This window comes from Aphanomyces astaci (genome assembly GCF_000520075.1).
Source record: "Aphanomyces astaci strain APO3 unplaced genomic scaffold supercont1.39, whole genome shotgun sequence".
NCBI lineage: Eukaryota > Oomycota > Saprolegniomycetes > Saprolegniales > Verrucalvaceae > Aphanomyces > Aphanomyces astaci.
Window position 1 is genome coordinate 493,963 of NW_009798302.1, and position 20,026 is coordinate 513,988.

General features: G+C 50.0%; 12 protein-coding genes across 12 annotated transcripts; 8 read left to right on the plus strand and 4 right to left on the minus strand.

Annotated features, from left to right (window-relative positions):
- Positions 1-96: 96 nt before the first annotated feature.
- H257_12296 (hypothetical protein) lies at positions 97-768 on the plus strand (the record flags this gene model as incomplete). The annotated part of the gene is made up of 1 exon (XM_009839456.1): positions 97-768. The coding sequence occupies one exon, from the start codon at positions 97-99 to the stop codon at positions 766-768; it is 672 nt and encodes a 223-aa protein (XP_009837758.1).
- A 619-nt stretch (positions 769-1,387) lies between these two features.
- Positions 1,388-2,174, plus strand: H257_12297 (hypothetical protein; the record flags this gene model as incomplete). Its single annotated transcript, XM_009839457.1, has 3 exons — positions 1,388-1,730; positions 1,789-1,907; positions 1,965-2,174. 3 exons carry the CDS (start codon positions 1,388-1,390, stop codon positions 2,172-2,174), a joined length of 672 nt encoding a protein of 223 aa, XP_009837759.1.
- Positions 2,175-3,340: 1,166 nt separating this feature from the next.
- On the minus strand, positions 3,341-4,417 carry H257_12298 (serine/threonine protein kinase; the record flags this gene model as incomplete). The annotated part of the gene is made up of 1 exon (XM_009839458.1): positions 3,341-4,417. A coding segment is annotated over one exon (983 nt), but the record flags the coding sequence as incomplete, so codon positions are not given.
- A 992-nt stretch (positions 4,418-5,409) lies between these two features.
- On the minus strand, positions 5,410-6,489 carry H257_12299 (CAMK protein kinase). Its single transcript, XM_009839459.1, has one exon. The coding sequence runs from the start codon at positions 6,460-6,462 to the stop codon at positions 5,503-5,505; it is 960 nt and encodes a 319-aa protein (XP_009837761.1). The 5' UTR covers positions 6,463-6,489; the 3' UTR covers positions 5,410-5,502.
- Positions 6,490-8,320: 1,831 nt separating this feature from the next.
- Positions 8,321-9,393, plus strand: H257_12300 (serine/threonine protein kinase). Its single transcript, XM_009839460.1, has one exon. The coding sequence runs from the start codon at positions 8,348-8,350 to the stop codon at positions 9,308-9,310; it is 963 nt and encodes a 320-aa protein (XP_009837762.1). The 5' UTR covers positions 8,321-8,347; the 3' UTR covers positions 9,311-9,393.
- A 234-nt stretch (positions 9,394-9,627) lies between these two features.
- Positions 9,628-10,084, minus strand: H257_12301 (hypothetical protein). Its single transcript, XM_009839461.1, has one exon. It carries the CDS (start codon positions 9,975-9,977, stop codon positions 9,717-9,719), a length of 261 nt encoding a protein of 86 aa, XP_009837763.1. The 5' UTR covers positions 9,978-10,084; the 3' UTR covers positions 9,628-9,716.
- Positions 10,085-11,456: 1,372 nt separating this feature from the next.
- H257_12302 (CAMK/CAMKL protein kinase) lies at positions 11,457-12,568 on the plus strand. The gene has a single exon (XM_009839462.1). The coding sequence runs from the start codon at positions 11,539-11,541 to the stop codon at positions 12,481-12,483; it is 945 nt and encodes a 314-aa protein (XP_009837764.1). The 5' UTR covers positions 11,457-11,538; the 3' UTR covers positions 12,484-12,568.
- Positions 12,569-12,899: 331 nt separating this feature from the next.
- H257_12303 (CAMK/CAMKL protein kinase) lies at positions 12,900-14,106 on the plus strand. Its single transcript, XM_009839463.1, has one exon. The coding sequence runs from the start codon at positions 12,971-12,973 to the stop codon at positions 13,958-13,960; it is 990 nt and encodes a 329-aa protein (XP_009837765.1). The 5' UTR covers positions 12,900-12,970; the 3' UTR covers positions 13,961-14,106.
- A 219-nt stretch (positions 14,107-14,325) lies between these two features.
- Positions 14,326-15,258, plus strand: H257_12304 (CAMK/CAMKL protein kinase; the record flags this gene model as incomplete). Its single annotated transcript, XM_009839464.1, has 1 exon — positions 14,326-15,258. One exon carries the CDS (start codon positions 14,326-14,328, stop codon positions 15,256-15,258), a length of 933 nt encoding a protein of 310 aa, XP_009837766.1.
- A 550-nt stretch (positions 15,259-15,808) lies between these two features.
- H257_12305 (CAMK/CAMKL protein kinase) lies at positions 15,809-16,828 on the plus strand. Its single transcript, XM_009839465.1, has one exon. The coding sequence runs from the start codon at positions 15,843-15,845 to the stop codon at positions 16,779-16,781; it is 939 nt and encodes a 312-aa protein (XP_009837767.1). The 5' UTR covers positions 15,809-15,842; the 3' UTR covers positions 16,782-16,828.
- Positions 16,829-17,122: 294 nt separating this feature from the next.
- Positions 17,123-19,071, plus strand: H257_12306 (hypothetical protein). The gene is made up of 5 exons (XM_009839466.1): positions 17,123-17,736; positions 17,793-17,898; positions 17,954-18,083; positions 18,138-18,537; positions 18,581-19,071. Exons 1-5 carry the CDS (start codon positions 17,182-17,184, stop codon positions 19,025-19,027), a joined length of 1,638 nt encoding a protein of 545 aa, XP_009837768.1. The 5' UTR covers positions 17,123-17,181; the 3' UTR covers positions 19,028-19,071.
- Positions 19,072-19,114: 43 nt separating this feature from the next.
- On the minus strand, positions 19,115-20,005 carry H257_12307 (hypothetical protein). The gene is made up of 2 exons (XM_009839467.1): positions 19,920-20,005; positions 19,115-19,844 (listed from the first exon to the last, which is right to left on the minus strand). The coding sequence occupies exons 1-2, from the start codon at positions 19,923-19,925 to the stop codon at positions 19,212-19,214; spliced, it is 639 nt and encodes a 212-aa protein (XP_009837769.1). The 5' UTR covers positions 19,926-20,005; the 3' UTR covers positions 19,115-19,211.
- Between the last annotated feature and the right edge of the window lie 21 nt (positions 20,006-20,026).

A 20,026-nucleotide genomic window follows, 5' to 3' on the forward strand; every position in this document is an offset into this window, starting at 1 on the left:
TTGTATGACCCGTCGGACGTGTTGGACGTCGCACCGAAAGAAAAGCACAAAGGGCGCCGGTACTGCTTTATTGCCGCCATCCTGGACTCGCCAACGATGGACAGCCGTGTCATGGCTCTGGATATTTTCACTGGGGGGACCACCTTGGCTAAAGAACCAAAGGACTATCACGGCATGTTCGACCATGCATACTATGTTGGCTGGTTCCAACGGCTTCTGGACGAGTTGGACGAGATCCGTGTGTCCAACGCTCTCATAGTAATGGACAATGCCAAGTACCACAAGGGGCGTCCTAGCAATACACCACAGAGCCGACATCGCAAGGAGGTGTTGATCGCGGCATGCACGATGTACGGCATCCCAGTGACTGGGATAGAGTTCAAGAGTCTCTTGTGGGAGAAGTTAGCCGCGTACATTGAGACCAACGTTCTGCCCGTTGTCATGACAATGGCGTCGGAGCGAGGCCACACCGTTGTGTATACCCCCCCTCACCACTCCAACCTGCAACCGATTGAAATGATTTGGGCACTCGTGAAGGGTGACGTTGGTCGACAATACACCGACATGACGAAGTTCCCCGAGGTGAAAACTCGATTAGTTGCTGCGTTTGCAAAGTTGACGCCTCATGCTATCCAGGGTTGTGTGAAAGTCGCAGAAGGTTCACTGCATATGCTTCACGAGCATTTACAACAAATTGATCGGCTGGAGTCCGACGAGGAGTCCTCGGCGGGGAGCGAAAGCGACGATGGTGGCAGTGATAGTGATTAGTTGGACCTCTTGATAAACAGTACCCATTAAAATGTATAATTTTGCATTCAATAAATTGTCGAAGGTCGTATACCTATGTGGTTACATACTTTGTTAAGTTTATAGAGAATTTTTTGGGTCGTTGGTTGCTAACGTTGACTGTCAGCTTCGTCATTTTTGATAGATCAACTACTAGATTAATATTGGGATCTTCTGGGAATCATATCTCAGCCACAACATGTTTTTGGAAATCACTCACTGTATTCCGAGAATACTAATATATCTCATAAAACAATAATCAAACTACGAAAAATACATACGACGAGACTTCAGGTCCGTTGGTTGTCAGTCGCTTTGGTTTACAGCCAACCATGCAATCGAAACCAACACATCACACGCAACCTTCCATAAAACATCTCAATGGCTCGTAGAGCTGGCATTCAAGGCTCACAGCCCACCCAACTCACGTCACGCGGCATCAGCCAAGCAGTAGCTTACCTTGATAACCTCGAGCAGCAACGCCAGGCCAAACGTGCACGCTCCCCACGGTCCGTCCAGAGGAACCCGATGAAGACCCTCAATCTGCAAGCCCTATCTATGACGCTTTCTTGAGACCCAAGGAGCAAACGGCATTCACACTATGACCAACATCAGTCCGTCGGAGTTCAACGTAATCTGGGCCAACGTCCGCATCTACGTCACCAAGCACTGGAACGTCGGTTCAGGACGCAAGTCTGAGGTGTCTGCACGCGATCTGCTGCTGACTACCGTCGGCGAAAAGTATTCAATGGCGTTGCTCACAACCAGTGGTCACCAATTCGCTAACTTTCAGTTCGTTCGCTACGTAACCGACGTGACGTTTCAACAAACAAATGTGCCATCGGGCAGTTACGTCGAGAAGAAGACGTACTTCAGTGGCAAGCATTCCCAGTACGGCCATAAAGTCGAAGTGCCCGTCCTGCCCAATGGCTTTGCAATCAACTGTACCGCGCACTACAGCCGACCACGGGGATGAAGGCACGAACCAGTGGGCTGTCATAGCGGACAAGAGGTATCAAGGAATCCAACGGGTCGTACGTGCTGTATTGCCGAAGAAGAAACTAGCAGGTGGTATCCTCACGCTTGAGGACGTCCGCTCGAACATCACATTGCAAGCGATCGTGTGATCGTGGAAAACGTTTCGCCGGATGAAGACGTTGTGGGCTGTGTGCGGTGAGACCTATCGATGGTCGCGTGACAACTACGACGTGTTGTTTCAAACGTGCATGGCGCTGACAAACGTACATATTCGCTTGCATCCGCTGCGTGCCGACGACGGGGAAGTGTATTCTCAGTACATCAATCGCATGTCCTCAATCGGTTCAAAGAAGGACAAGGGCAAAAAGACGTCTGCTCGTACCTACAGGATGAAACTCAAGGCGAGATGACTCTTATGTTAGCTGCTGAGAGCTCTCTCGTTGCTGGAAGTGCTGTGGGTGGCAATGATTCTGATTTGGGTTCGAACAGCGATGCTGAATATGGTAGCAATCTGCTGTTCTATAATTAATATGGCTAATTAGGCATGTGTACTTATTTTAACGAATTGAGGAGTAGGTTTTATCAAAAGTAGTTGGGTTTAGGAATTACTAGAGTTACGAAATGGCCGCTTTTTGTTAAGGAATCTCCTTATATAGTTACTTAATTAGTGTAGAAATAGGATATGATTCCTTTTTGACCATTGGAAATCGTTTCGACTCAATTGGAAATGATTCACAATATTCCGAAAACGTTCCATTTTATTGAAAAGTGAGGACTTCGTCAAATCGTTGACATACTACATGAATGCTGTGAGGATGATAAACTGCTTTCTCTTTCGCCAGTCATTCAGTCTCTGGGTTAGAGGTCTAATGTGAGCACCTTCAAGGCAACCAAGTTTCCAAACTTTTGGGTTTGGAGCAAAAAAATGTTGTGTAGACGAACGAACGGAGGTAGGTAAATCTCGTGGGAGCAATTTCAAGGAGGGGCACAAAATAAAAATTTCAAGGAGGGGCACCAAACCAAAAACAGGTGAAACGTCATTCCTTGTAGCACTGTGCTCATATCAATTGATTTGAATAAATAATACTGCTACGTAGTAGTACTTTTATTAATAATAAAATCAATTAGTACACTGCTGTATCAGCAAGCTCCAACCAAAAAGTTCCCACATTTTGTCAAAGTCGACATGACGGGACAACAGTGGTGAGTTACAAACTAAGTTTCTGGTCCTAACTGTAAATAACTGGTACCGTGTGGTGTACTGTACCCTACATATCTAGCTGCAGATTGAAGATAAATTCATTCAACCATAGTGCTGTTTGAGCGTTCAGTGCTGACTTTGATGATTGCTACTGTAACTCTGATGTAACCATGGGATCCGCCACATACAACACGCACAATTTGAGTTCAGTGTCAACGCATCATGACAGTCCCCAACTTGGTCTGCGAATGATAGGGGCTTTAACCTTGGCGGCACGACTTAATCCATCATTTCCCTTGACTTCAGTGTTGTAAGCACAGTAAAAAGAATGACACGATACCGAATACCAAGAATACATTCAATGAATTCAATGAATGGACAAAACTCTGTATTACGTAAATAGATGCGGTACGACGGTAAATAATCGTGGGCCGACAACACGACACCCCGATGGGCTGCACGACGGTCTCTACATCACCGGGACATCCACATTTGGTTGTCTGAAGAATCGAAGCATGACAGCGAACGCTTTCGACGTAACACTCGCTTTGTGCGGGGGGGGCTCGGTCTTTGTCGAATGGGAGTTGTCAATACGCTCAAAGCCACCACCGCCATTAACAAATGCGTGGGCCAAGACTTGATCGACGCGAATTCGTCGGCTTGGGTCGACGCAGAGCATGTGTTCCAGCAAGTCCAGTTCTTCAGGCCCCATGTCAATATGCCACGACAGAAGCAGACCCCGAAGGCCATGGCACTTCAAGTACACGAAGCGCCGATCGTTAAGCGTGGCAGATATGCATAGTGGCACCCCCGTGAGCATCATAAAGAGCATCACTCCCAGCGACCACACATCTGCCTTGGACGGATCATACCCTCGACCATCGAGGGCCTCGGGGGCGATGTAATAGGGTTTCCCCACAATGTCGTGGGAGCGACAAGACACGGAGGCTGCGAGTCCAAAGTCACAAACGTAGCACTGGTCGTTGTGGAGCAAGACGTTTTCAAGCGACAGGTCGCGATGGGCGATGCCTTTGGTGTGCATGAACGCTATCGCGTGGGCAATTTGACCAAAATAGCGCTGGGCGACCGATGTTTTGAAGGGGCCCTGGTCCAACGCTTCGAACAAGTCGCCCCCCGAACAGTAGTCAAAAATCAGATGGTCGAACCCGTCTTGAATGAACTCGTCCCGGAGGCGGACGATGTGGGGGTGGCCCCCCTTGGCGCTTAGGACGCGGTTCACGTGCATTTCTACCTCGATGTCCTCGTCTACGTGGCGGTGGTCCCCGCGCACGATCTCATGATTTCGGGCTGCCTCCACATCCATTTTTTTAACGGCCACCAAGTCGCCCGTCCACTGGTCTTTGGCCAACAACACTTGGCCGTACAGGGCGTTTGCAATCACGCGTTGTGTCGTGTACCGTTGGTGCATGCCAAAGAGTTGGAATCGTCGTGGCGACGAATGGGGAATGGAGCGTTCATTTAATTTGGATTTGTTTTGTCTAGAATTTCGTCGCAAAAACAAGTCTACTACTTCGAAGTATAAGGGTAGACATTGAATTGCGCACCAGATGATGATACTGTAAGTCATCGCAAGTTCAACCCTGAATCACTTCAATCTACTGTATCCTGAACTTGCAACCAAGTACAGTCAGTACACGTTCAAGACTACCAGTTACTAGTACAAGGATGCTTCCGCTATGGTTTCAAGAACGCTTCCAAGCTTGAGAGGCGTTCGCATCCAAATTTCTGTCGCCCACGATGCTCTGAGCGAGGTACTGTAATGATACGTGTGGCCGTAATGGTCAGTACCAACGGCACAATACAGTGATGTCGCACGAGGCCAACATAGGAACATTAGGCATGCGATTTTGTGCAAAGACCTGCGCACTTGACGACAAAAAGACGCAACGATTGACCAACGCACTGAAACTGATGAAACCGCCGAAACCATATTGACATGCAATACAGTAAGTATAAACTGTATCCACATCCAAGCGTTGAAATGTCATAACGTTATTTATCTATAACGTTACCGGTAGTTTGGAAGGAAATCCTTATGACATATCGATTGTCGTCAACCAGGCAAATTCACGTGACAACTTGGTTCCGTGCCAATATGCATAAACAATCACTCTGAAGTTTTCAGCCAATCAGATGCAATTTTTGACAGATAACTGGATAAAATCAAGTGTCTCGGAACTGTTTTCAGCCTATGGATAATTCCACTCTTTTAATTCATTTTCCATCAACACTAATACGAATTTCGACATGATTCTGTTAAGTTCTACGAACTGCATTAATTCTCCTCTTTAAGATACACTATTAATTGCAATTTGGAGTACTGTACATGAACACTTCCATCGTAGAGTCCCAAAAGTGTCACGGACCTGCGCCCATACCATTCAAAGTTCGCTTTCTACTCCATACAAGCACACAGTACGAAATACGGAGTACGTCCTTGGCGTGCTTACCGCACTAGGTCCATCGATTCATAAATTAATAACTAAATAGACTACCACATCCCAAGCATACATCATCTATGGCAGGGGATGAGCGTCCGCTACTTTGCGTTTGAAAAGTCGATGGAGCACTGACGCCGCTTTGGCTTTGACTTGCAATTTGGTTTTTGACACATTCTCCACGGCCGCCACCGTCACTCGATTCACTCCTCCCATGTAGGCATGGGACAGCACCTGCGGCATGGTGACCCGCTCGGCGGGGTTCACACGCAGCATCTTTTCCAGTAAGTCCATGGCCTGTGCATCCACCGCCATGTTCCACGACTTCAGCAGGTCCGCGAGGCCGTGCTTTGTGTAGTATTTAAACCGAGAATCCCGGGCGCTGGCCGACATGCACATGGGTGCGCCAGTGACAAGCATGAACAGCATGATGCCTAACGACCATATGTCGGCTTGGGCCGGGTCGTAGTGGCCACCGCGGACGACTTCGGGTGCCATGTAGAAGTGTTTACCGACGGTGTCGTCGCAGTAAACCTTCACCGACGTGGCGAGGCCGAAATCGCACACGTAGCAGGTGTCATGGGCGTCCAGCAGCACGTTTTCAAGGGACAGGTCGCGGTGCGCAACGCCAATCGAATGCAAATGGGCCACGGCGCTGGCAATCTGTTGGAAGTACCGCTTCGCCACCGACGACGACAAGGCGCCATGGTCCAGTACGCCGAACAAGTCCCCACCGGCGCAGTACTCGAACACCATGTGGTCGTAGTCGCCGTGGACAAAGTCCGTGCGCATGCGCAGGATGTTGGGATGCATGGAGGCGTTGCCGGTGTTGCTGAGTAGTCGGTTGACTTGCTTCTCCATATCAATGTCTTCCGGGACGTGAGAGGTGCCGTCCCCCCGCACGACAGTGTGCGCGGCTGCCGCAGCCACGTTCATTTTCTTGATGGCCACAAGGTCTCCAGTGTGGAGGTCGTGGGCCAGCAACACTTGGCCGTACAGCGCGTTCGCGATGACCTTCTCCACGCGATACTTATCCATCGTCTACGCACTCTGGGATAGGTTTCAAAATGAATGTGGAAATCTTCCGAGCAAAACCACGAGCCATATGAAGTTCAAAGAAAAGGGTAGAAGAATCCAATAAAAATCTGTGAAGTCCCCAATAAACCAGCTGAAAAGCCCAAAGGGACGCATGGTACTGTATCGTTATTTAGTACTACGTAGTACTACTACTACAGTACGTAGTAGTACTGTAGTCTGGACCACTGTAGCAATGGTTTGTGGATTCTACTACACTTGGTAGTACTACTTCGAAGTTTTGAACTGGAATAAATTCAATTTTGCGGGTCTCTCTTGTGTTCCGTCCTTCAACAACTTCGTTGTGGCTGGTTTATTTCCAGCTAGAGGTAGTAGTATTAGATAAAACGGAATGTGCTTGTACTAGTAATAGTACTACTGTATTAATACTATTAATATTATTAATATTAGTACTCCTCTTTTAATCGTATGCACACAGGACCATGACAATAATAATTTCGAATTCTCAGTCAACTGTCAGGACATTTCCACACAATTTCAACAGAACAATTCTTACAGTTAAAATAAGGGTCGAGTACTCAAGAAGGCACTTTGGTGCACGTTCTGGATGGGAAAATAACTTACAGGGTGTGCGATGTGGCGGAGGCGACCACAAGTCACAAGTCTAAACATAAGCCGCCTCCCAAACCTGGAGAAGCCTGCCAGTGGATTTGAGGCCATCAGCCAGCCGTAGCAACATTCGACGTCATGAACCATCGCGAGGTTACAGTATCTCGAAGGTCAAGTAGTGAAGTTCGTGTGCATCTACCTGTGTTGTGCATGGTGTATGCATGCATGTAAGCTGTAAGACGGGAATAACCACTGTTGGATAGCCACTACGCGCGATTCCTGCAGGTCAAGCAATGGAGGCTCCAGCGTGCACTTTTCATAGTGACGATTTTTTAGGTGTATGATTGGTTGTAGATATTTAAATGTGTCAAATCAACCGCAGAGCCGAGGTTGCGACCGACACCACGCCTACATAGTAGTGAATACAGTACCCCCGTCGCCTTACAACTACAACGACGCAGTAGTGAAGAATTGCAAGTACTGAACAGCCCAGCAACACTTTGCATGTCCTCGACGCTACAGTGCATAGCATACTGTACCAGTGCCTCCAGTACTAAGTACAGTGGTCGAAGCCAGCACTTACAGTGCTGTTAACGTTAGTACTAAGTTTTTAGTACAATGCTGGCTTCGACCACTGTACAGTACAGTTGGTACAGTATTGCCAAAAGCCCTGCATACATTCGAGTGAAAACACATGGGAGGTGGAATAGTTGAAGGACAACCAAATCGTTGAAGAGTTCATTGTTCACTTCCTTTGGAACTGGCGCTGTGCTGCCCAGTACTGTACCGGTACTCTTGTTGGTTCGTGGCCATGGTAGACAGAATGAGCATTACAATACCAAGCATCCCGAGCACTTTCTGACCACCAACAACAAATAAGAACCACATATTCAGGGGATATTCTCCGCCGCGACACACATGCGACTGTGATTACGATAAGCACTCGTGACTTTGATTGGCCGTCATACTGCTTGGCAGCCTGTGATTGGTTGAAACACGAACTATTCCAATTGAGAAACACCAATGTGACGGTCGGATCTCCCAACTTACTCGCGCCTCCAAGTGAAGCACAAGTTGGGGGGTCCTCATGACAGGGCACAGGTTTTGACTGTGCTGCTAAAGCTTGTCCAACCCGCCAATCTAACTAGTTTAACGGCAGCAGAACTCGCATTGCCGTTTCAGATATCCCGTAATCCTTCGAAGTTCGAATCGTGAACTCAGCCCAGAATCGTCGCAATAAAACGCACTGTGCCTCATTCATTGCGCAAATTGGTTCGGCATGGAAGCGTACACCATTGAGAGGGTGCTGGCGACGGCGCTATTCGGCGACGTAGTGCTATGTCAGGACATATACACAGGGGAACAAGTTGCTATCAAACGAATGGATCTAGCTGCAGCCAAGAACCACAAAACACTGCTCGACCATAGACACGTGTCCGAAGACGTCGGCTTCGAAGCCCAAGTGAACCGCAAAATCCACGCCGGCGGGGGGCATCCCCATCTCCTGCGCATGCGGACAGACTTTGTCCAAGACGAGTGCCTCCACTTTGTGTACGACTACTGCGCAGGTGGCGACCTCCTCGATAAGCTGGCCAGAGAGACCCGGTTTGGTACACACATGGCGCTCAAGTATTTCTGCGACATCGTGAAGGCCGTCGAACGTTTGCACGAATTCGGGTTCGCCCACCGCGATTTGTCGCTGGAAAACGTGCTGCTCGACGCCGACAACCAGTGTCACGTGTGTGACTTCGGCTTGGCGTGCCACGTCGCAACCGTCCACTCGTCACGAGTGGGGAAAAAGTTCTATATGGCCCCCGAAGTCGTAGCGGGAGAAGATTACGACGCCGTCAAGGCAGACGTGTGGTCGTTGGGCATGTTACTGTTCGAGATGCTGTCGGGAGCCCCCTTGTTTGGCGAAGCCTCGGCATCGGACCCCCGCTTTCACGTGCTCCAAACAGCCGGCCCCGCCACGTTGTTTCAATGTGTAGAGGACAGCGAGATTGTGCAGCTTTTAACGGAACTGGTGTCACTGGACCCGATGAAACGCCCTTCATTGCACATGATCCTGCAACATCCAGTCGTCAGTCGCGCCATGGTGTCGAAAATGGAAACCCCCTCGTCATCGTCGGTTGTGTCGGGGTATATGGCTGGCATGGCCTCGTCCACGATCGTGACTTACCTAAATCGGCTGCTTCTTTCGCCTTGGAGAAGCCTCGACCCCACGGCTGCCGGCAGAGCATAGAATTGTAACATAACACTTTATTTATGCTAGACAAATCAACTCCATTGGATAGGTTTACAACTAATATAAGTAACGTTACTAGTAGTATCGGTAGTATCCTTCAACTTTAGACTCGTATGAGATCGTATTAATATAATAGTAACGTAATTAATACTTGGTGTTGCCCTTCAACTTGCATGTGTTTGTGCACCTGAGTCTTGCTGCAAGCCCGGGGGTGTACAGTACTGTACGTCCTCCATTTCAACGAGACGTAGGCACCTTGAATGCAGCTGTGCCTTCTTATTGACGTGAAGTACATTTGACCCTTGAACACAGACTTGACAGATACACATTGATTGATAACGTTAGTAAATAATAAGGGAAGATCGATATCGTCATGGCCGAGGGATGCATCTCAACGCTCGCTCTACATGACGAGTCGTCCAGGGCGACTATGTGCGTCTTGGTTGACGCAGTAGAACGGTCTGTTTTTGGGTTCTGGAATCGGGACTGGAGTCGATCGCTTTGCATTTGTCGACGGCCAGCCTTTGCCTGTGGTTGTTGTGGCGTCTGAATCCGACAGTCGCTTTCTTGCCGGTAACATCGTTGCATGCAGGGTTGAGGTGGCAGCGTTGTACGATGTGTCGAGGGCGGCCAAGTTCAGGCACGCGTTGTTTCGTCGAAGCATGGTTATGTAGCGACGAGTAGTTGTGAAAGTGGCCACCACGAGAATGGAGACCAGTTATCGAGTTATCGACACATCCACCACATGCACATCGTCGCAGCCAATCCCAATATCGCAGGCGGCTGACTCGACATTTGCTTGGATGTGCCAGGTGGTAAAAGGTTCCATTGGAATCCCACACCATTCAGCCAAGAATTTGGGGATAATTGTACGAAGTATAAAAATACAGCGTTTTGTCTTGAGTGATGTATGAGAACAAGACAGAATCCCTGCAAAAAAATGGTCGTTTGGAAATTGTACTACTACTACAGTACTGTATATACACAGTACTGGATTTTTGTAGCAGTACTATGTACTAGTACTAGTAATGTACTCGATATTCAGTTTGGTTGGATAAAATAGATTTATCGAGGCAAGTCATGCGAGTACGTATATAATGTATAATGTCTTGAAGGTTTGCGATCTTTGGTCAAATTGTCCACCACAACCAACGAACCACCAGAAAATTTAAGTGGTGTACAACTGTACTTCCGTCTAGTGTAATTCGAGTATTCGGATAGACATAGCATACAATTTTCAGTATGTTTTGTCGAAGCTAGCGATACCGTATGTTTATCCATTGATAAAGGTTATTACTATCCAGGATATCGTGACATAATAAAAGGACATTAATTACTCTAGTATTACTTATGATGTATGGCAGGTGAACTCCATGGTCAAGGTAAACCTCTGATAGCTTTTATCAACTTATACAGTAGCCTGACTTGAATTATTGGTACAGTAAGTTACACTGATTTTATTACTTCGAAGTAGTACAATACCAGTAATTGGGCTGTGCTATCAGGACAGTACCTGTACGTACCTCTTCAACGGTATAGAGTACACTGCACACGAGTGGAACAACGTACATCTTTCGTGAGCATTCAACTCATTATCGTACCTTCGTAGCAATGACCCCAACGCCCCTCAGGCTTGATACTGTACCGCGATACAATAAGGGTCTTCCTTCAGCAACAGACTCCCTGCCATCCACCGATTGATTGATTGCAACCTCACGTAACACACTCCTGCGGCCGTCACTGTGTTCATTGCAATGTACAGTGGTCGATTGCAATAGTGTACTGACAGAGTGTACGCCAGTCAGACGGATGCAACCACCAACTACAGTGACCACTGCGCCGTAACTCTGGTTCTTTTGAGGCTCAAGTTCTATCTTCTGCACGTGCAGGACTGTACAGTACTTACTGCAGCTAAGTTTAGTTCGTTGGCCACATCTTGTAAATCTAGCCTTAATTGTACCCTGGTGTCGCTGTACAGTACAGCTTCCCTCAAATAATCCGAAACCGATTGATTGTGCAATACCCGAATAATATGGCGTTTTATTCAAAATACCCGGTATTTATATACGTTAAACCTGTTCTCCACCCGTTATCGGTTCCGTGAAAAGTGTGATCACTTCAACCAGGTCTAGATTTCGCATTGCTCAGAAATCCTTCCGCGATCTTCACATGCTTCACAATTCCATTCCTCGTTTACGATCGTACTAGACGACAACGCCAACTTGATGCATCGATACACCACGGAACGAGTGCTCGCAGATGCCCTGTATGGCCAAGTGCTGCTCTGCCATGACAACATCACGGGAGAGCAAGTTGCGATCAAGCGCATGAACGTAGCGGCGGCCACGGCCAAGACAATGATCCACACGGCTTCCATCCAAGTATCGGAAGACATTGCGTTCGAGAAACGTGTGCATCGAGCGTTGAGCGTCGGTGGTGGTCACTGCAACGTGCTGCGCTTGCGCTCGGACTTCGTCGAGGACGGCTTCGACCACTTCGTGCTCGACTATTGCGTAGGCGGCGAGCTGTTTGACCTGATGGACTCCATGCCTGACCAACGACTGGACATGGACATGGCGCGGCGATACTTTCGCCAAATTCTCCACGGCGTTCAGTTCATGCATGCCCGCGGGTTTGCCCATCGCGATTTGTCGTTGGAAAACGTCCTCGTGGACGGGAAAGACAACTGCTACATATGCGACTTTGGTCTAGCCACGTTTGCGGACGCCCCGTCACAAGATACCGTGGGCAAGGCGTTCTACATGGCGCCCGAGGTGGCCGTGGTCACCCGCGGTGCCAGCTACGACCCCGTCAAGGCCGACATCTGGTCTCTCGGCATTATGCTGTTCATGATGCTCACGGGCTCGCCGTTGGTTGAGATGGCCTCCGTCAAAGACAGCCGGTACCGATACCTTCAAACCCAAGGGCTGCCTCGCCTGGTCGACGCCTGGCGGGTGGGACATGCTGTCCACGGAGACGCGCTGGACCTGCTGCAGCGGATGCTGTGCAGAAACCCTGCCAGTCGGCTGTCACTCCAGGCGGTTCTGGACCATCCATTCGTGTCACAGCTGACGGTGCCGTCTTCATCATTGACGAAGTGCCTCGGTGGCTTCTTTAAGAAACGGGCGCGTCGAACTGTCCTCGACGTGTATTCTGCTTCGATGATGTAGGCAGGAAGGTATACATATAGATGGGTATGTGTCGTAGTGAGTGCTGTTTATTTAATACTAGTAATCTATCAAGTTTCAACTCAAAATAGTACTGTTTGTACTGCTACGTAGCTATTGTACCACCGGTAGTACTGTAGCTACTACAGCTATTAGTACAACATGTATCTCAAAATGGGCATTCCAAGTAAGTACCCTGGTCACCTACTCATGGAGCAACTTGCACACGAATGTCGTCACAGATGGGGTCGAGGTGTTACTTTGTCGCATAATAGGCGTCAACCACGATACCACTGTTACACGCGAATAATATTTTTTGAATTTGTGTCGTCGTGGTCAGCGCAAAAAACTGGCGTCAACTTGTAACGGTCATAATCTCACCATTAGGTACCCAATCTTGTCAAGCAGGTCATTATTGCATTCCCCACGTCCCTAGCGGAACGTACCTCCCTCGACAGCTTCTTCGAAGCTACCGCATCGCTCCATCCTCATGGACCGATACACAGTTGAACGCACGTTGTCCATAGCTTTGTTTGGGGATGTCGTGCTCTGTCATGACAACACCACTGCCAACGACAACCGCCCGACCTCGATGGTCGCCATCAAGCGCATGGACATTGCGTCTGCGACAGCGCGGCAAGTCGTCGGGTCCCCTCGTCACGTCGCCGAGGACATTGAGTTTGAACGGCATGTGAATCTGACATTGACGCGAGACGGGAAACGGCACCCGAACGTGCTGGCCATGCGGGATTCGTTTGTTGACTCGGGGGTGCTGCACTTTGTGTTTGACTACTGCGCAGGCGGCGAATTGTTTCAAGTCACCGACGATCTACCTGGCCATCGCGTCGACGGGGCCACCGCCCGGCGATACTTTCGCGACATCGTGCTCGGCGTGGCCTACGTACATGCGATGGGGTTTGCGCACCGCGACTTGTCGCTTGAAAATGTGCTCGTGGATGCCAACGATGTGTGCGTCGTATGTGATTTCGGCCTCGCTTCGTCCCTGACCGCCCATCCCACCGATCAATCTAAGGTGGGGAAAGCGTTCTACATGGCCCCAGAGGTGGTGGCTGATGCTGCGCTGCCCTACGACCTGGCAACAGCAGACGTGTGGTCGCTCGGCATCTTGCTGTTTGTTCTTGTCACGGGAGCCCCGCTCGTTGAGATGGCAGCGTTAACCGACGTGCGGTTTCAGTATTTGGAGGCGGAAGGGGTGCGTGCCTTGGTGGAATCGTGGGACATGATGCATCTCTTCGACCCGCAATGCATGTCCCTGCTCGAAGGCATGCTATGTGTAGACGCACTTTATCGCATTTCGATGGACGATATCCTCCGACATCCGTACATTTGTGGCACCGACGACTGCACTTCGTGCTCCGTTCAAGTTGACGACGTGCAGGTGGGGTTAGGTGACGTTGTCGACCTCAAAGCTCTCAACCCAGCCACTCAAGCCATGGATTTGGCCACGTTTACGGTTTAAATCACGGCGAGAATGTTGGTGGTGTTGATTATTGGGCCTGTAACGCTTTATTTGAAAAAACTATGATGGCATTTCGGAATGTCACGAAACTGGTTGGACGTTTTCTTTGCCCTGTGAATGACGACATATACCAGGCAAGCCATCTGGCTGCACTTCGTCACCACTTGGTCCTTAGTGACCATGAAGTGCACTGTGAAGGAAATGCAAGGTAAACGTTGTCCTGACAGGCCAAACGAACCTGCCACTGGCCTGTCGAACAAGGAACAACATGACAGGCGATCAAGAAGTACTACAACAGGTCGCTTTCGATCAATCCGTCGTTCTTTGCCCATAGTGCAATTTCAATTCCAGCTCGAGTTCCCACCATGCACGAACGATTCAGTAACCCGCAGGTCCTGGCGGCTGCGTTGGATGGTCACGTTCTGCTCTGCACGGACGTGGCGACGGGGGATGCCGTTGCCATCAAGCGCATGCATTTGGCGTCGGCAAAAACAAAGCTAGCGCTGGGCACATCGAACCGTGTGTCCGAAGACGCCACCATGGAGCTCCATGTGCATCGTATATTGAGTGCAAACGGTGGCCACGCAAACGTGCTGCGACTGCGCGACCATTTCCACGATGAGTCCAATTTGTACTTGGTGTTGAACTATTGTCCAGGGGGTGACCTCTTCACAGTTCTCCGCACCCATGGCACCCTGGAGATGGCTACAGTGTGGACGTATTTTCGTCAAATTGTTCAGGGGGTTGCGTATATGCACCGTCAAGGCTACGCCCACCGCGACCTCTCGCTCGAAAACATCCTCTTGGACGGAAACGGCAATTGTTGTGTGTGCGATTTTGGGCTCGCGACTCCAGTGTCCGCGTGGGTTTCGCAGAAAGTGGGCAAATTATTTTATATGGCGCCGGAAGTCGTGGCTGCAGCGTTGTACGACCCCACAAAGGCCGACGTGTGGTCGTTGGGTATCATGCTCTTTATGCTTGTCACTGGAACACCCTTGTTGGGGGTAGCCAGCAACATGGATCGGCGATATCGCTACATGATCAGCCATGGACTGCAAAGATTGGTGGCGCACACGTACAAACAGCGAATAGATGCAAAGGTGATGATGTTGCTGGAAGGAATGCTGGCCACGGATCCAAGACTGCGGCTAACTTTGGACGACGTTGTCAAGCGCATGGGAGAGAGCAGGGGGCAGTTGTCGCATAGAACGACCATTGGACAAACCATCAAGCGGTGGTTTCAACCCAAGAAGAACGGGGGGCAACCTATCGACGAGCCCCTCATTCTGGGGATATAGGGGGAAGGACCTGGCACACTACGTCCTACACTATAGTACAGTGCTTCTGGGATAATGACAAATACCGAATGATTCGTTCTCATCGTATCCCTGATGGGTGCAAAATATGCACGCTACGTCATGAATCATGAAAACTTTAGTGAGCCCCCCCTTGCGGATGGTACCGCGTGGCAGGTACAATTCTGCAGATCTTAGCAACCATTTTATTCAGCTGCCTTCGTTTCTCGTCATCTGGTATGCATGCATGAGCTTGCCTTGTTTACAGCGAAGATACTAGTAGCATACTGGTACTGTACAGTTTCAAACATTTCGCAGAATTCATCAAATTTGTGCTAATTCGGATCCTTGTTAGCTCCACCTTGAATTTCGGATGGTAGGTTAAAATCCTCCATTTCCAAGGATGGATCCTGGCCACGGTTCGTTCAATATTCGGACAGATCCTACAATTGAACCAGAATGATGCTGACCCACATTCTTTGGCGTTGCTGGCAATCGCGACCGACCTCTGCTACGAAAGAAATATCTGAACCTGGCACTAAATTTCTTTCTTTGTCGAAGAGTCGTCCTATCACATTCCATCAATTATGCATCGGTACACCATTTCCAACGTCTTGGCCGATGCGTTGTATGGCAAGGTGCATCTATGTCGCGACCGAATCACAGGAGACTCGGTGGCCATCAAGTGCATGTGCGTCGTGTCGGCAGCTACAAAGGTGTCCACGGGTGGACTGCGTATTCAAGAAGACGTGTCGATGGAGAAGCATGTGAATCAAACATTGGATGCCCGCGGAGGCCACCCGCACATTCTGCGCATGCGTACGGCGTTTGTAGAAGCTGGCTACGAGCACTTCGTCTTGGACTTTTGTGCCTTGGGCGAACTCTACGCGGTGCTGGATGAAGCCCCTGGTGGATTGTTTGGCAATGACCGAGCGAGCCGGTACTTTCGTCAAATCGTAAGTGGTGTGAGGTTCTTGCATCAGTCCGGGTTTGCGCACCGCGACCTGTCCCTTGAAAATGTGCTCGTGGACGGAAACGACAACTGCCAGGTCTGCGATTTTGGGCTGGCCGCGTCGAGCTCACATTTGCAAGCAGAGCGCGTCGGGAAATCGTTTTACATGGCTCCAGAAGTGGTCGCGAACGATGCTGTGTACGATGCTTCCAAGGCAGACGTGTGGTCACTAGGCATGATGCTGTTCGTCATGTTGACTGGACAACCCATGTTTGACGTGGCGGAGCACAGTGACGACCGGTTCCACTTCTTGGCCACCAAGGGATTGCGCCGCCTTGTGACAGCGTGGAACCTCGACAGTCTCGTAACCGCAGAGGCAATGTCTCTACTACAAGGCATGCTGACAGTCGACCCGGCTCTGAGGTGGACCATCGATGAAGTGATTGCTCACAACTACGTGAGCACAAAGCCGAATGCACTGACGACTTACACAGGCATGCAGTCAACGGCATTGTCGCCAAACGGAATCGTGTCGTGCTTTGAAACTTATCGATCTAGCTGTGGCTTCGTATAACTGTTAGTAGTCTTAACTTGTGTAAATGTCAGTAGCGTCAATTGGTCCTTGCTTTGTACACCATATATGGTTCACGTGAACCCAACAATGGACAGAGTGCGCATACTGATACTGTAGGGGGGCAAGATTACAGTGCGATGATGTGGAGAACATACCGGTATACTCAAGGAGCGTTGAAACATTGGCATTGTACACGTCATGTTAAGAGTCCCTTACCCAATTACTGTACTACTCGCGAATTTTCATCCCAAAAGTACTATTGCATTGTACATGTCCTGTAAGAGCGTAGTCTCCAAATAAGAGTCCCTTACCCAATTACTGTACTACTCAAGAATTTTCATCCCAAAAGTACTATACATCTATTTTTGGCGCAAGTGTACCTCTTGTAGCCTGCTACTGTATGAGCAGGGTCGAGCCGGACCCTGGTGGGTCTACTGCGTCGTCAAAAGACGACGAAGTGCAATCGACCGAGCGAACTGGTTTCCATGTCGTGTCCTCACCAGAAGCAAAGCACTCGAACGACTGGCGACCCTCGTTTCTCACGGAAACCATCTTGGCACCGCACACGCTGCCGCCAGAAGCCACCCATACGAACCGGTTGCTCGCCAACGTGCTCAAGAAGTTGGCGAGCCATAACGACCACAATGGCCAAGAGACAAAGTCCAAGTACCGCGCGCTCATTCAAAAGGCGGCTCAGCGCACCATCATGATTGTGCGGGCAAAGCATTCGGCCCAAACCGTGCAAAAGATCACGGTTCGGTTTTCAAACCACCAACCAACGGACCTCCCCCGCACGGTCAAGCTGCCGCTGCTGAAAGAAAAGATCGTGTGCCACAATCGATACGACGACAGCCGCAAGAGCACTGTGCTGTTTCGCCAAGTGTTTGAATCCTCCCCCGAGCTCGAAGCCATCGTCAAGGACATGTTTTGGTACATTGTGTCGTCGGAATTCCAAGTACGTGGCGAGCCCTCCCCCCGCCCCCCACAACCCTTTAAAGAGATGCACCGTAGACTGGAAAACACACGAAATTGGAGCACGACTTTTACGAGCGAGTTGCCGATAACTTCACGGCGCTGTTCATTCGCTTGCAAATGAACCCGGCCACGAGGGATTCAGGCACAACCCCTCCATATCGGTACATGTGGTTAACTGGCATGCTATGGTCGTGTAGGTGTGATGGAGAAGTTGCCCGATGCCATGTCGCAATTGTTGTTTCTTGCCCTGCATGACGCGTTTCCTATCTCAAGATATCTCTTTGATGACGACGTGCGCAAAAAACTCATCACGATTTGCTATTCGTGGTAGCCCCCCCCCACTGATCATGCAACCACCAACGACTGTGCTACTGCATTTAGGTTTGTAGGGTTTGTTCCAAGTAAAATCGCATGGGAGCACTGGCTACCCGAACTGTCGATGCAATCGCAACGCAAATCGGCCGGGCTCCACGAATTCCCAGCCCTTCGCAACCGCGTGCGACGAGCGGAGCGACTGGAAAAGATCAAAACCATCGAGATCCAAAATCACCAGAAAAACGTCAAACTCATGAAGGCTGAGGACGTTGACGAGGCCCTCCACCGTCCGCAGAATCAGAATCAGGAGCCAACGTCTGGCGATGGGGCCACGAATCAGGTCAAGCACCCGTTGCCCGTCGTGTCGCAACGTCTCAAGTCCTTGGAGCGCGCCACGTACAGTTTACGCAACTCGCCGTTGATCACCACCTTTTTGAAGCGGCACAACCTCGAGCACAATGCCAAGGTACCGTCCACCGTAGCCACCAAGTGTCCTCATGTACGGTTAGGGTCTGAACGTCGACCTCCGACTCACCAACGACAGCGACCACCACTTGGGCAAACAAGAAGCGTTGCACCAAAAAGGAGCGCCCATGCAACGAAAGCGGCCCGTGCTGGACGCCAACTCGTACAACGACCTCGTGACCAAGTTTGAGGCGCATGGCAAGCAGCTTAAAGCCCAATACGTGTCCGAGAAGGCGGTGATGCTGCAGCAAAACGAAGACAGCAAGGCGCTGTATGCCGCCGCACAAAAGCATCTGAGCGACCAGTACCATACCATCACAAGCCGGAGTCGAGGAGTGCACGAGCTCAGCAATATGTTGGTGTGCAAAGCCCAAGGCACGACCGATGCGATGAACAATTCGAAACAGCAGCTGCCGGTACCGCAACCACCAGGTCGACATCATCACCGTAGCCTAGGCACGCCAAGGCGCACCAATGCCATTGCACCCTAATAGCATGAACGAGTGACTAATAACGCGATACGTTGAAGTGCCAAGTGCAGTAACTGTAGTTAGCGATATGCTACTACGTAGTAGGCACTTGACATCATGGACTGTGGTGAATTGTTGCAGTGGTGGGTTTTGACGACTAAACTGAATTCTCTCTATTGACGTGGGCTACTGTAGTTAGTTAACGCTACAACCTCTTCAAACTCTTTTTGACGGCCTGTTTCTTCTTGGCCACGTCGTTGTCGGAAGCACATGCCGCCAGTGGTCGCTTGTTCGTGGTTTGGGACGTGTGTTGCTGTGTCGACGACGACTTTGTTGTGCCTACGACGTCGGCGTCCTTGCACTTTGTCTTGGACGCGTGAATGCTCGTCAAGATGCGCGCCCGCTGGGCGTATTCGTCGTAGCATTCCATAAACAACTTGCCCGCTTCGTCGTTGAGTGAGCTCTCGGGGAATGGCACGATGAGGAGGCATCGAATGACCTGCAGCACATGGGATAGGTCCAGGTCGGCACTCCAATCGCGCTTGAGTGTGTTCACGCAAATGTCGCCATTTGAAGCAACGTTGGGATGGAAAATTTTTGTCAAGAAGTGGCCTTTCGGTGGCACAGTGGGAAATCCTTCGGTGAGAAGCAGCTTCATCTCAAAGAAACCGCCGGCATACGGAGTGTCTTCGGGGCCTACGAGCTCGACGTGGATCTCCGCAAGAGACTCATCGTCCTGTGGCAGGTATCGAATGCCTGACGGCGGGTTGGTCGCTAGTTGTCGGATCTCTTTGGCTACCCGCTGGATAATCTGAGGAGAGAAGTTCTCGTGTGCCGACTACGCATCGATATCATAAATATCACAAGACACGCAAACTCCATCTTCACGCGCAATCGCGCCATGGAAACCTACCATCATGCACGCAGCTTCTGAAGTGGACGTTGAGTTCGAATCTATGGATCGCAGCTGCCACCAGACCAGAGTTTCGACGTTCAAAATTCGAAATTCTAAAGCACTGA

Bases quoted from the DNA above. Each gene is read 5' to 3' on its own strand.
- H257_12299 (XM_009839459.1), bottom strand. From the start codon at position 6,462: ATGGATAAGTATCGCGTGGAGAAGGTCATCGCGAACGCGCTGTACGGC.
- H257_12303 (XM_009839463.1), top strand. From the start codon at position 12,971: ATGGACCGATACACAGTTGAACGCACGTTGTCCATAGCTTTGTTTGGG.
- H257_12300 (XM_009839460.1), top strand. From the start codon at position 8,348: ATGGAAGCGTACACCATTGAGAGGGTGCTGGCGACGGCGCTATTCGGC.
- H257_12306 (XM_009839466.1), top strand. From the start codon at position 17,182: ATGAGCAGGGTCGAGCCGGACCCTGGTGGGTCTACTGCGTCGTCAAAA. The intron at 17,899-17,953 runs GCACAACCCCTC...ATGGTCGTGTAG, and splicing joins CCCGGCCACGAGGGATTCAG to GTGTGATGGAGAAGTTGCCC. The intron at 18,538-18,580 runs GTACCGTCCACC...ATGTACGGTTAG, and splicing joins ACCTCGAGCACAATGCCAAG to GGTCTGAACGTCGACCTCCG.
- H257_12302 (XM_009839462.1), top strand. From the start codon at position 11,539: ATGCATCGATACACCACGGAACGAGTGCTCGCAGATGCCCTGTATGGC.
- H257_12301 (XM_009839461.1), bottom strand. From the start codon at position 9,977: ATGCTTCGACGAAACAACGCGTGCCTGAACTTGGCCGCCCTCGACACA.
- H257_12305 (XM_009839465.1), top strand. From the start codon at position 15,843: ATGCATCGGTACACCATTTCCAACGTCTTGGCCGATGCGTTGTATGGC.